The following is a 14892-nucleotide window of genomic DNA, read 5'->3' as shown; positions in this document are numbered from 1 at the left end:
GTCTGAGCATTGTGAACTCTAGCAGTGTACCTTCTGAATCCGACATAGTCTGCTACAGGAAAACTGAAATGAAAATTTCAAAGGATTAAATACTGCTTTGAATGCAATTTTATTGGGATGCTGCCGCAGTAGGTATAGTAGTAAAAATACAATTTTAAAACGTTCTAAACAATTTTCAGTATGTCAAAAGAATTCTTTTGCTAAATTATCTTTCAGAAGTTGACTTTGCATTTTAAATTTCAATAAATTAAATAAATTTACTTAAATAGAACAAATACAACCTATCTCCTTAGTATTTACACAAAGTTAATACTTCAGACTTGTCAAATACTTGCAACTATCAGAAGACAGATTTTTTGCTTTTCCACTCATTTACTGAACCAAAGGATAAGTTTACCAGCCCCCCTTTTCTGACTGCATATAAGGGCCTTTGTGGTGCCTGGCTTTACAGCTATCATTGTATCATTGCCTACATAGCTGCACCTCATGTTAGTCAGAGAAAGAAAAAGCATCAGAACTATTGAATTGCTTATGGATACAGAGGCTGCATGTCTGTGTGTCCCAGTGACCCCCAGGCATAAACTCTAAATAACATCAGTTCCACATCCTGAAGCGTATGGCTGGAAAGTGCCATTTTCACACTGAATGTAAAGCCAACATTTGACTGAAAGTGTAAAAACTGATGTCCCTGCAGGGGTATGCCTGTTTTCTGGCTGAGGAACAAGAAAAATGAATACTGTAATTCTAACACAGAGAGACCCATCTTCCACCCAATATGGTTGTGGGAGGAGGAATACTGAGCCATCATTTCATTACAAAACACTTAATTTTGTTCTGGCAGCTGGTAAGACCCCAGCTGTCCCTTTCACTTTCACCCTGTGACAAACACATGGTGAGCTGTAAAATTTCAAACACTAAAATGGAGAAAAGATGAACAATAGCGAGTTGCTAAGAATGCTCATTTACATGGGATGTCTTCCTGGCTGCCCCAAATTACTTGCTTTTCTGCTAGACAAACTGCATCTAGAGTTTTTGGCCATATATTTACGAGATTAAATGACAAGTTAGGTTTTAAACACTTCATATGATGAAATGAGGAGGCATCAGGCTTTAGTCTTTTGTTAGCAATGACTTGGTTAGTAGCTGACATTTCTGCTTCAGATAGCTCTTATAAATGAAAATACCAGTACGAGAGAAATTTTTTTCCTCTGAGACTGAAAAATTGCAAGAAAACCATATATATGTCAATTTTCAGATGGCTTCTCATTAAAATATGCTTCAGCTATTGGTAGAAGAACCGTTGGGTGAAGAATTGCATATGACTGAAAGTCTCAATTATACTTGATAATTGTAATGAAGACACTGGAAAATCAGTCTGCTTCAAAGACCTACCTAGAGGTCTGGTAAGGGCAAACTGAGAGCTGGGTTTCAGAAGGGAAAAGCAGTTAAATGGGGAGGTAAGGAAGAAAACAGCTGCTGCTATATGGTATATTTATAAACTAGGTTACAGAATTAAAGATTGCACAGTTTAAAAGTGACCTGCAGTACACTGACTTAGACTCGATAGAATATGCATTACTCTGCTGGAATCACTAGAACTTCACTGGTAACAACTCTTGTCCACCCTACAGAAATAACCTGAGAGATAGCAGCCATTTGTATTGCATGAAACTTCTGCAATACAAACTCTTTTTGACACAATATGACTCCAAATGATAGTAAGCTTCTTATCCCCTACAGAAAGGCCAAACTTAAATTGTATTTTGTTCTTGGTGTTGAACTGAGAATGTTCAGAGAAAGCACTGCAGAGAAACTTTCATTAGTAAAGTAGAAAAGCGGTGTCATTTCCTCAGTCCACTTGGCATATTTACTATTTGTATCACCAGTATTTGTTGCTACAAAATACAGATTTCAGAGGTTAAAAGCCAAGCTTCTCTCAGAAGAAGATTTTGTTTATCAAAAAGGTAAATGATTTAATTCTAGGAAGTGAGAGTAAACCAATGTCTTACAGACTGTTATTTGGAAACTTGGATATCTTCATGTAGCTATAGGGTTGTTCTTTGCAGAACAGAAGACAGTCCCTCTAGATTCAGCCTTCCCTTTGATCAAATTTACTAATTAATCATTGAACAAATACTGTATTAACCTTTATAAACTTGGAACTAGAGAAGCAGAGCTTTAGTTTTTAAAAACAGCTGGCATTTCACATAAGATTTTGGGGAGGGCTGCGGAGGACAGAATGGCACAGGGATTACAGAATAATAGCTCAACGAACAAAGCTTGACTTAGGCTTGTTGGATGACATGAAAAAAAATTGTCTTTAAGTACCTCAAAACAGATGTGGCACTAAAGATTTTATCTGTGACAAGCCTCTTTGTTTCTGCAGCCATCAGTGAAGATACAGCAAAGGAAATGGAGGAGCTGCAGTTATGCATTTGCAATACACAAAGTCCTTGTTTTCCCACTAGGCACTGCAGAATAGCAATTGTCCATTCACAGCACATATCACATCCTCTGCATTTCAGAGCTAATATTTTTGCAGTCCTTAAGCTAGCATGTTTGAGCCTAGTATGCCTAATTTTTGTAACCCTTTGAGGTGCCTTGCATGACGTAGATATGCTTATTTTCAGTTCCTTGTTATATGAATAGTTTTATCAGGTATAAATTTTAAAGTTAAACTAAGGGATTTTCACATTGTAGAGGGTTTATATCTACAGTAACATCTCAAACAGAGCTGTCTCATTTCACAAACTGGGAAAATATGAAGATTGCTAGTCACTGAGCAAACTTGTATTTTAATCTAATTAATCATGGACATTGGCTATGTTGTCTGAAATTGTTTTTAAGATCATTCACAGACACACACACACACACACACGCACACACGAGCTCTAACAAGTGGCTCCTCCTCTTGTATGTTAGAATCACACTCCTGAAAACAATGTTAGTTTTATGCTAGCAGTTGCTTTCGCTTCCTGCAGCACACACTGTCCACTGTGCTGCTGCAATACTCATTCAAGGCAGATCAGTAGCTCAAATATGAATTGAACTTATGTGCTGTTAAACAGACGTCAGGCTTCATTACTTCAACTTCCAATTAATTTCCACTTTTTTTCTGGTTAAGTAGCAAAAGATATCTGACAACTGGTGTTAATATAAGCTGAGCAGCTCCCTCCCTCACATTGAGGATCTGCTCATAAGTCAAAGCTCAAGCTTCTTAATTTTAAACTTCAGAATCCAAACCAAGTAAAGCAGTGTAAGCATGTAGGGAAAAAATTATGTGGTACATGTACTCCTAAATATGAGGCTGACTTTCTTTCCTGCTTGATCTGTTTATTTCAAACTCCTTTCTCTGCTCTAACTCTCAGATAAACTCACAGCACCCTCAGGATACGAATGAGTTTCTGCTTTCTTCTGCCTTCATCTAAGCCAACCAAGTCCCAGGTATCCTCTCCTTCCATAGAGCAGTCGGAAAACACATAGAGAAAGCAATCACACTTTCCTCAGCGGATCAGAAAGGACTACAATAACAGATTCTCTCTGCAATCTCCTTTTGCCATCAAACAGTTAAACCGACATAAGTTAAAATTCTCATCTAGTTTGAATAAAGAGAAAAAGGGAGGAAATTCAAAATCCGGTTGCTGTAGTAACAATCATCAGCAAAAATCTTTTCCAATAAATAATAGTATTATTTCCCTCTCCCCCTCACAGTTTTAGTTCCCCTTCAGAAATCATCATGCTGGCTCTTTTAGATTTGCTGTACATACCTCAACCATTAAACAAGACATTTAACCATAGTGGCAGTTCTGTGACCTTTGAATGCCGTGAAATCTCTAAGCGGTGCAGCTTGTTCATGAAGACTTGTACTGCAGAATCCAGTAACTGCATCCAGGATTAGGAATACAAGTAAGTAACAACAGCAACCAAAAAAAAAAAAAAAAAAAAAAAAGAAAAGGAAAGGAAAGGAAAGGAAAGGAAAACCTCCCCAAGTCCCCCAACCCAGCCAATAAAACCACCTTAAGAAGCAAAAAGAATCAGAAAAAGAGTGCACTTTTCTGCCAGTGTAAGGGCTGGGATAGAGCTGAGCTTGCTGCAGTCAGACTGGCTGTGTTAGCAAGCAGAAGGCCGTGCACGGCTGGGAGGTGCTGTCAACTGCCACAGGCAAGGGAAAGCAGACCAATCCGCTTCGGCACTGTCAGCTCGCTGGAGTGAAGCCTTTTCTGTTTATGTTTCCTCATTTCAAGAGTGACGTCAAAGGGTTTAGTTTTTCCTCTGCATGTGCTATTAATTTTAAGCGACTACTATGGGAAGAATGTGGCAGTGATTTAGGCAGGCTACCCTACTAAAAGAAGCCAGAGTCATAATTTATCTGTCCTGGATTTAGCTTAGAAATATTTTATAATGAAAGGTACCAGGAAGATCCAAAATATCTGCACAAAATGGAGATAGGCTATAAATATACATATATAAATTGAAGTTTTCTTAAATATACCTAAGATATATTTCCCAGGGAGACCTGTTATCTATATGGATCATGATGCAAAATCAGACCCGATTCTGCCCTTGCCCTGAAGTAAATCAGGAACTGCTTGTCTAAATTCAGTGCTGCTACACCAGTGTAAACCTGGCAAAAGAGATAAGACTGAGACTACAGTACACATCCCTTTATCAGTCAGCACTAGCTAGATTGCAAATTGGCAAACTTCTTTCATTACTACGTCAGAGTAATGGTCTGCTTAAGGTCTGCTGCTCTGGGCAAACATCCGTTCCATCAACTGGTCGCAGTCCAGCCCTGCTCTCCTTGCAGTCCTGCTGTGGACCACCCCAGGGGATTTATTGCACACCAAAGTCTGTGTCAAAAGGCAAGAGGTAATGGTAAAGCCTGGCTTCTTGTGTCACTGTATCACTGTCAGAAGAGAAGCTATACAGCTGAAATGGAAGGAAAGAAACAAGCAACATGTCAAGGTCAATTAGCACAGGCAAGAGTGGCCATACCAGCACAAGATAATTGACAGGAAATCAGTTGGTAACAATAACAGTTTAGTTATCTTCATCATTTTAATATTATTGATTTACTTTCCTAGGGATTCTTTTCAAAGAGATTGGCTTATGAGACATGGTTCACTCCTAATGACTCTTAACAGTCTAACATTTAATTTTAAAATACATATAAGTTTTTTTGAAAGTGGGTAGACTAAAAGCTCTCAGTGATCGAGAGAACAGGTAAAAAAAAATAGTAGAAGTAGCAGGAGCTTCTCCAGGACAATACACTCATGACAACCAATTGATGCTATCAAACCTTGTACTGGAGAGGTCAAAATTTTTAATGATATTTTCATAGAAATCTCTGCTTGTGGTATCACTGCTAATGTAATCAGTTTCAGCAGAAATGCAAAGGGTTGTCATGCTGTAAATTCTGGCATAACATGTTAAAAAGTATTAAATATGTTAGAGATTTACAAAACCAATTAGAGCTCATTAGCTTCATCTGACTGTACTTAGAGATCTGTATGAAGCAATCTGGAATGTATAAATAGCAATACTATCTGTAATACAAAGAAAATTATCATGTTTAACTTCAGTCAGCATCGGTGATGGCATAGCTGAGTATTGCACTTTGGGAATTTCACTTCAGGGACCAGTTTGGAAACATCAGCTGAAAATGATATAGTTCAGTGGGATGGTTCCAGTGAGAATGATCAGATCTGAATGATTTGATATCACTTAGACTAAAAAAAGAGGGTTGATAATAGTTATTAACTATTTAAAGTTAAAAACAAAACCAACAAAAACATAAATATTATTAGTACTTATTCTTTGGCCTGGAGACATTACCTGGCCTTTAATCTCTTTTAGAAGCTTCATGACAACATATATGTAACTATCTAGTAAGTCTCAAACTGTGTTTGGGCATTGCTTAGGAGAGTGCCAAAATTATGTTAGGGCCCACTTTTAAGCATTAAGGCATTATTATTACTATTAAGGCTTTAATAAGGCATTTTAGGTAATCAGGGTCCACTGTCCAGGCCTGTGTTCTGGTTGTGTTTATGTCACCAGTACAGAAGTAGATAATTGGCAAAGAGGAAGGGAATCATTTTTTGTCCTTATTCATTGTGGTTTGAACAAGTAAACTACAGCAAAGGGAAGTTGTTGGACATGGGAAAAACTAAAGGTAGGAGACTGCAGTACTGAAATAGATTGGCAGTGATAGTCCAGAGTATCCGATTACTGGCTATTTTTAAAAGTATGGTTAAGCAAACATCTTTCACAAGCAGTTTTGGTTTAAGTATTACTTTTAAGTATAGAGACTAGGTGATTTCTGAATGTCTATTCCAATCCCCCCCATCCCCCCTCCCCTTTTTTTCCTATCTTCTGCATTTTAGCATCAATGTTATTATTAATATTACACTGTGTTTTTTTGAGTCAGGGTCCTGGTATATTCAAGCTCTACACAAAGTCTTAGACAGATACTGTCTCTCTCCTATGGAAGTTAAAGGCTAACAGCCTCTGGGACTCATATGGCCCTCTGACAAAAAGTGGCCACTGTGTTTTTTGTGATGTAGTTGCTTCTTAGGTGAAAAGGTAGCCTGGCAGCACTTAAGATTGCAGTCTACTTAGAGAAAGACAATTTCAAATGTGTACATGTATGCAGTGATGGAAAACAGAATGCATGTCTGTGTATAGTGTTACAAAGAAGAACTTGGTTTCATCAGCACAACTACATGATAGGATGGGAAGGGCTGTTGAGAAGACATGGGCTCAATCTCACAAAGAAAGAGAGAAATGCTTTACTAATCTGATCAGATAAGCACTAAATTGTCTGGACAGGCAGGTGACATGTCTGTCAAATAAACCTGGCACACAGAGGCCTAGGCAAAAAAATGGAAAGTCTATGATTTTTTATCAAAGGTCATAGGAAGAAGAAGAAAAATAAAGCAAACCAACTTATGCTCAGCCTAGATGTCTCTATATAAATGTAAAATGCATTGATATGAATAGAAAGAGCTAGAAACCTTAATGCAAGATTAAAATTACAACTTAATTGACATAACAGAAACTTGATAGGGTACAGTCATGTGAATATGTGACTGGAATACTAATATCAAAGAGCACAACTTGTTCAGGAACAAAAGGAGGGAAAAAAGTGAAGGAGATTATGCCATGCATCTCACTCAGATAGATATTCAGAATGCAGGAGGAAACGTATTGAAAGTCTGAGTGATAATACAAAGGGAAAGAATATAGACGTTGTTGGCGGATCTGCAGCACATCCAGGAAGACCAACTGGATAACACTTTTTCTTAGCAATTAACAGGATTGTCTGAAGCACAGAATTTGGCCATAAGGGGAGATTTTAATCATGCAACTCTTGAAAAAAGAGCTGAGCTAGGCACAGACACCTTGGTTCATTCTCTCTATAATAAGTGTTCAGAGTACATTTGGCAATCCCATAGATTTATGAGCCTGACTTTCTAGGTAATCCTGCTTGACTAAGTAATTTATTTGCCTTCCTTTTATAGTCCTGATTTAGCACTGGAAACACTTCACAGGTCTTTAGTGATTCTCCCTTCTCAGCATAGGTGGCACACCAAGACATGCTATTTCCTACCATGGGACAGCATTCCTCTTCTCAAACCCTCAACAGTCTAACTCACCCACCCATTGTGGTCTTTAGAAAGGAACTTGTTTATTAAGGAAACTGCTTAATCTGCCTCACCCAAAACACACTTCTTATACACAGACATACTACATGAAACCTAAAGAAAATAAATACATTCAAGTGCCAGTAAAAACTGTGTTTTAACAGAATAGGATGGCTGGCACTGTGCATGGACAAAGATGCCTCCTTCCTAAGATGCCTTCCACTTTCTTCCTTCCTTTACCTTGGGCATCTTTATGAAGGGCTTGAGCATGGGACCATATATTCTCTTCATACTGCTATCAATGACATCTGAGGGAATTAAGCAGTTTTAGAGTGTGGGAATAAGGAGTGGAAGAATCATAGAATCATGCATCAAGAAGAGGTATGCTTAGTAACCTGCTGCCATGGCTGAGAGAGTTGATGCCTGACTTCCGTTCCACGTGCCTCAGCTGTCCTGAAATTGGTCTGAATTGCAAGGTTGTAGATGTTATAGTAATTCCCAAAGGTATTGCTACTTTTCCTTAGGCATGAACAAGTAAGTCTGAAGAGGCTGAAGACTCTGTGATCAAACATGCCCTTTGTCTGTTGCAGCTTTCTTTGTTGTGAGACAGTAATGGTGAAGAAATAGTGTACAGGCACAGTCTACTGTAGTCATGAAAACAGAGGAAGGAGAGGGTGGACAACCACAGTGGAAGAGTAGCATAAAGAAAGTTTATGTCTATCCCACCCTAGGAAGACAGATACACTGCACTTGCAGGTTAGTTTATATGCTACACTGGGTATGTTACCAGTAGAAAACTTTTATAGATTTCTCCTAGCTGAATCATGGAATGGCTCGATAGTGACTAGAAGAGGACATCCTATGACTGCTTATTTACAAATTAATGCCCTCAGTTAGCTTTTTAACCTTGTTACAGAGCGAATGAAAGACTGTGAGCACCCCTTGTTTAACATCTGTGGAACAGACTCCCTTATGTTTCTCTTCTTCACCTGGGATCTGTGCATTTTTTTCAGTGAATTCAGACAGTCTGATGTCTGAAGATGCTGTAGTCTAGTGATCAGCTGAGGTTCAGGGTTTTCTGTGATTACTCAGGCAGAATGCAGGGGGCAGGTCATCTCAAACAAGCATATAGATAAGTGAGGGCATGATGTTGCTGAGCAGGGTCATATCAAAAAGAAGACACAGATTGCTGATGAGACCATAGGACTCATTTAGCTGACCCAAAAAGCTGGTGTGTTGGTGCATGATAGATGGCTGGGCTTGACTTCATCTGACTGCTGTTGTAACCAGGATGACACCACTCCTGAGTGTCAGCAACAAGGGAATGGTCTCCAGCTCCCACAAACTCAACTGTACATTATTCTGTCTGACTTTCTAGCCTTAGTCTTAATTACCTATTGCCAGAAATCTTTTCCAGTATGATCTAGAAATTCAGCTGTTTCTGTCAAATAACTTCCCTCTAACTATCCCCTGTGCCCTAGCAGAGTTTCCAATCTCCTTTCCATTGAACATCTGCTTTAATCTGAAACACCAAATTAAAAAAAAAAATATCTTTCTGTATATAACTTTGTTTCTGTTAGCTTTATCACTCTCTCCTGGATAGTGCAATGGAGAAAGAATGGTTCCTTTCCTATAACATTTGCTGCAGCTCAAATAGGGTCTAAAAATCTCATTTTGGGAGTGGTTATGAAAAAAGTTGTGATCTGAGCCCAGCTATTATAGTGGATTCCCAGGTAATTTGGGCTGGCCTCAGACATTTCCCTGGTAAGGGAGAACATAAGGGCATTTAGGCAGAGGGTCGGCTCTGTGGATCTGTGAATAGCCTCCTATTTCAGAGGGCAGAAATGTACAACTAGGCACATACAGAGCTTTAGGTGTCCATGCACATATACCCTCAGGATTCAGGTAAGCAGCATACTGAAGGAAGAGAGAAATTTACACAGTAGGTGAAGTAGGGAGTGCTATCTGATCTGGGGGCGTGAAAGCGCCTAATAATAGGCAAATTAGGTATGACTATCTATGTATGATTGGTGATAATTTTTCTATCAAGAACAAGGAGAAAGTACCTAGATAAAAGGCTACTTGTGTGGTTTATAAAGTTTTATTAGATCACATTACTGCTCTATAATTTTTATGAGCCAGTATATTAAAATCTATAGAAAAGGAGTAAAGTTCCAGAACTTTAACATTTTTTTTTTTTAACCTAAGAACATTTGGAGTTATGTAATGTGACTAAATTTTTAGAAAACCTCTCCACTTACTTCTATATACTTATTCGTTGATATTAGTGATGGGAAAGATCCCTAATCAAATGGAATTTTATTCTATTGTGAAAGTGTTGAAATAATTTCTAATCTATGCATTGGGTAGTTCACATAAACAGCTTTCAATAAGCTCAACAAGCATAATATAGGATGATGAAAGCATCAGGAAGAGACTTTCAAATTTCCATTAACTTGTAGCACTGATCTGCAATGTAGCGTGGACCTTGATTTTCAGCAGACATAACTCCTAAATTACTTTAAAAAATAACTGCATACATGAGTACTGTAAACTAATTTAGGGTTTAGTCGTAGTCTGGTTTCTGTTTTACAACATTTACATGTGTCTCAAAAGGTGTCAGTTGGATTGCCAGTAAAAAGGACCACAGCACATCTGCCACTAACTTGCTCTCTTCCTGTAGCAGTAGGCTTCCTGACCAGTAGCGCACAGTGGTAGTAAATCCCCCAAAGTCTGAGTACAGCCATATTGGCAGAAGTGCATCACAGTTTGTACTGCTGTTGTAGATGCTGTATATAGGCTTCACTATCTGGAACTACGAAGCTGATTTGGAATTCCCAGGCATCAAAAAAGAAGGGTGAGAAAAAAAATGTGTGAGTAACCAGAGGGTATACAAAACATTTGTCTTCTTCCTAATATACCATTTGATTTCAAATCCAGGAAAACTCAAAACAGAAAGCTGAAAATTTTACTGTTCCTCCTTACCTGAAAGATGACAAACTTCATTTTATTTTCACCAATGGTGAGTACTTTTAACCGCTTTCTGCTCACTTATAGGTGGGTGACACAAATTACCTCTCAAATCAGAACATCCAGGAAAGGCTTTTAGTCTTAAAACGTAGCGAGACCGGCACATCCAAAAACATTTTTAATGTTGCTGATGTTGTTGTTATGTCCCCAGATTTATCCAACCCTAATCTTTGCAAATATATATTTTTTAATTCATCTCTTTCTTTTCAGCAAGTGAATTCTTTAACATGGTTCCTGGCATTTAAAGCAGTTCAGAAAGAAGAGAGAAACCAAAAGCAATAGTTGAAGCAACAGTGAAACTAACCACATGCAATTCTGCACTGAAATACCGAAAACAGTGTCAGGAAGATTAGTGTATCACCATGTGAAACAGTGGAAATGAAAAAGTACTGCAAGAAAAAAAATCCTTTTTTGTTTAGTCGAGTGTCTTATATTCTATATTCAACAAGTAAGGAGAGGCAGGAAAAATAATTATATGGTGATTTCCATCCCAAGCTGCTTCTTCTCTTTTTTTTTTTTCCAAATATCTAAAATATTGTTTTACACAGATAAACACACAAATAAATGTTTTCTTGACAAATACTGAATAATTCACCAAATTCTTCCAAACTTTTTTTTTTTCCCCATTAACTAAAATTAGCCAAGTGGTAAAAGATGGAAGAGAAAAATGTTCCCAAGCCAAGCAACAGGGACAAATTCTCTCTTACAGGCACACAAAAGAGCCATGATTTCTCAGTAGATCGTCTAAGATCTCAATGTTAATCTCTATCAGACTGCATGTCTCACTGCTGTTCTGTCTGAAGTGCCAGGAAAACAACATCTTTCACTGAAGAGGAAGGACATTGCTGGGGTCAAAAAATTCCATTTCCTTAGCATTTCACTAAAAAATATCCCTAATTACTCTTCCATCACAAACTTGTAAAACAATATGCAAAGTTAAAGCATATATAGCAATATAGAATCAATAATATTTCTGCAGTAATAAATTGGTTGCTTTAAAAGAAGAGTAGTGATTTGTGTTGTTTTTCAATGCAAACAATTTGAACCTGTAAAGGCATCATAATTATAAACTTTTAAAAAGAAGTAGTTGAAATTGCTAATGAAGTCATTCAAATGTTAAAGACATTAATGGCCTGTTAGGTTGGCAAGAGTCCTGAAAACTGTTGAAATGTGTTGAAGATACATAATGGACAAAAATCTTTGTTAGACTGAAGTCAATGTGAGTCCTTTCACATTAGTGGACTATACCTGCTATAATTTATGAGGATACATTTATGGGAAATATATTCAGTGTTAACAGTGTAAAGCTGTGTCAATCATTCCATATGTTTACATTTTCTTCACACAAAATCATTAGGTAAGACACAAAACAAGTACGTGCTCAGGTCTTCCTGCAAAGGTAGACCCACTGAAGACAAATACAGGTTGCTTCAATGTTGTGCCAATCATAGGCAGTTTTGTGAATTACAGAATGAAGTAGCATTTTGGAGGCAACTTGCCTTGGTAACAGTGACAGAGGACAAACCATTGATTTTCTTTCAGCTGCCTTCCTTCTTTTTCAATGCTCTCATTCCAAACAACTCAGATCCATGCCTTTACTAGCCAAGACCAGAGCTTTCCCTTAGCACTGTAGGCAGCAGATGAAGTTGGATGATGGAAGTAATGATCATCTTAGCTCCTGGTGCTAACTACCAGCTGGAGGCTGCCTCCTTTGTATTAATGAAATTTTTGGAGTTGCTACACGTATAATTCTTTTTTTTTTTTTTTTTTTTTTGATGTGACAACAGTGACCTTCAGGAAAAGCATCTCATCATGTGGACTGACTTCATCTATTCAATGCATGAATACATTAAGTTGACGTAAAACTCAGAACTCAGGTTATAGAAGAACCTAGGTTACTGGAAATTGTGGAGAAAATGCTGTGGAAGAAAAGAGCTCTCTTTTACTGCCCTTCCTTATATCATCTCATATCAGACATTCTGTCATGAAAAGTTAATTTGGGAATCTACTGAAGGAATCTATATCATCCAGCTTTTCTTAGAGGTATCTTTTTGCTGGTGACTGTAGTGAAACAACTTTGGTAGCACCTTCCATCCTGTACCCTGGAGTCCTGTATGTTGTTTTCATTAACTGTTGAATTTTGATTTCAGGAAGTATTTTGCTTTTCTCTCTTCTAATAACACAATGCTATCTGATATTATGAGCTCTTGGCTGACAGATAAATTCACAGACTTGTGTAAATTAATATCCAACAAAGAAATCCATCTGAGATTATATTTCTCAGTCCCATAACTTTCGTAAGATTAATAAATGGATTCCTCAGATTGTCATCTCCAATGTAATATGTCCCAATGCACGTAGCAAGTCAATAGGAGTGTCTTCCAGTAGAACAAATGTGAGAAATGTTTCAGTTCTGAGAAATCTAACAAAAGGACCGCAATACAGCCTATCATAAACTCTCCATGATTAAGGTTAAATGGTTTCTCACGTCCTTTAAACATTTGAATACAGTTTAGAAGACATTTATGATATTATTATAAACAGTACAGCAAGACATATTTTCAAATGTAAGGACTTAATTGAACGCTGCAGGTAACATTGCATATAGAAATACTTGTTTTAATGTGTCACTGGTCTTCTGTAGGCACCGATTAACTTATCTAATCCTTCTATTTTGTTTATGTTTAATACTATCTTATTTACACATATATTGCAAACTTGAAAGCACAAATGTAAATGATAATTTGAGAAGTTGGTTCCTTTCCTATAAAATCCTATAAATTTTAGGAATCAGCTTTTCCATTTTTTCATGTAGAAAAGTTATAAGTGGATAATTTTGGTAGGACATTTGAAAAGTAAGCTCCAATATTTTAAAGGCAGTATTTGACATTAGCTGTAAGAAATAGCTTAATAAATATATTTTCTTCAGGGCTATATGCAGTATATTATACTTTCATTGAAAATCTCTGATGAAAAAAAAATACACAAATAGGGTAGAAAAACTCTTCCTACAGTAACACATCAGATCTGACATTATGAATATTTCTATTAACTAACATTAGTTAGTTAATAAACATTAAGACATTTCTTAGCAGATCAATAATTATGAACTTAATATGGCACCTAGCCACTGAACTACATTAAAGATAGGACATAGTTACCAAGGCCTTCTGGAGTTTGGAGTAAAACTCTGCTTTATGTTGATTTAGGCTGATTTTTAATGACATAAAATAGGACCTCAGTTAATATTCCCTGTTACTGCTTCTGACTCACCCTCTTCTTGCACACACATTTTTGTTTTGTGAGCAGACAACTTTCCCTGTGACCTCTGTAGATCCAGCCCACAAAACAGATGCTTGGTATCCCAGCTTTATGCCTTTAAAGTATGCAGTCCCCTTCCCAGATTCTTGCAATGGCAAGGTACGTATAATGCAGCTCTTTTTGATTTGTCTGTCATTGTTGTACTGTCTGAGTTTCCTCTTCAGAGTCACAAGGTTTGCTAAACTCATGGAAATACATTGTTCTGATTATAATCCAGGAGTATCTGTTAGGAACAGAAATCAAGACAAACTAGGGAATTGAATCCATATCCTTAAGATTAATAAAAACACATTAAAAGAATAGCTAAATAAAGTTTGTTTAAAGCAATTTCATTTCTATGCAATTAAGAGGTATGGATACATATCCTCTCCTCCTATGATTTGGTTTGCATCTGAAACTCCAAGTTATTGTGCTGCTAAATGAAAACATGGAATCAAAATGCTAGGAATTGAAACTGCAATGTTTAAAGAACACTGGTCACGAGAACTACTGCAATTGCCCCTTAAGATATTTTTCTAAGTGATTTTTTTTTTTTTTTTAATGTGATGAGTAGGATCACCTAGTATAGTGAAACAAAGCAAGTTTTTCCCTGTAATACGGGAAAATTTGACATAAATGGAAGCTACTAAAAAGCAAAAATGAGTAGTAAAGAGAAGCAATTTGAGAAAGAACAAGCATTAAGGAGAAGAGATACATTTTTGTGTGTAGTCCTAAATCTTCTCCGTCTGCCTAATTTTTAATCCTAAAAGCAAAATATCTCACACATGAGATACGTAAACAGGCTAAACATGACCCAGATCAAGGGCAAAAGCGAGCACATGGCCTGCACTGCCACACAGAAGGAGATGAGCTCAAAAATGCTCAGAGATTAACTCAGCTACACAGTAAGGATCAAGAG

At 37.3% G+C, this 14892-nt stretch overlaps 1 protein-coding gene and 1 long non-coding RNA gene across 4 annotated transcripts in view; one reads left to right on the top strand and one right to left on the bottom strand.

The window, feature by feature from the left end:
• PDE7B (phosphodiesterase 7B) overlaps positions 1–4205 on the bottom strand; it is a 179577-nt gene extending 175372 nt beyond the window's left edge. Inside the window, exons 1-2 of one of the 3 annotated variants that reach the window (XM_083831911.1) lie at positions 4017–4197; positions 3768–3882 (exon numbers count right to left, since the gene is read on the bottom strand). In XM_083831911.1, the coding sequence (XP_083688037.1) occupies positions 3768–3788 (21 nt within the window). In that variant the 5' untranslated portion in view covers positions 3789–3882; positions 4017–4197. Of the gene's footprint in view, positions 1–3767 lie in introns of all 3 variants that reach the window. The other 2 variants (XM_083831912.1, XM_083831910.1) reach the window with 2 other exon arrangements.
• A 6064-nt stretch (positions 4206–10269) lies between these two features.
• On the top strand, positions 10270–14214 carry LOC310898151. The gene is made up of 3 exons (XR_014583000.1): positions 10270–10500; positions 10584–10665; positions 12461–14214. It is a non-coding gene; the product is annotated as an uncharacterized lncRNA (long non-coding RNA).
• Positions 14215–14892: the final 678 nt, after the last annotated feature.

This window comes from Anser anser (assembly GCF_964211835.1).
Source record: "Anser anser genome assembly, chromosome: 3".
Taxonomy (NCBI): domain Eukaryota; kingdom Metazoa; phylum Chordata; class Aves; order Anseriformes; family Anatidae; genus Anser; species Anser anser.
The sequence above is the reverse complement of the archived record's forward strand: the minus strand, read 5'-3'. Positions and strand labels throughout refer to the sequence as shown.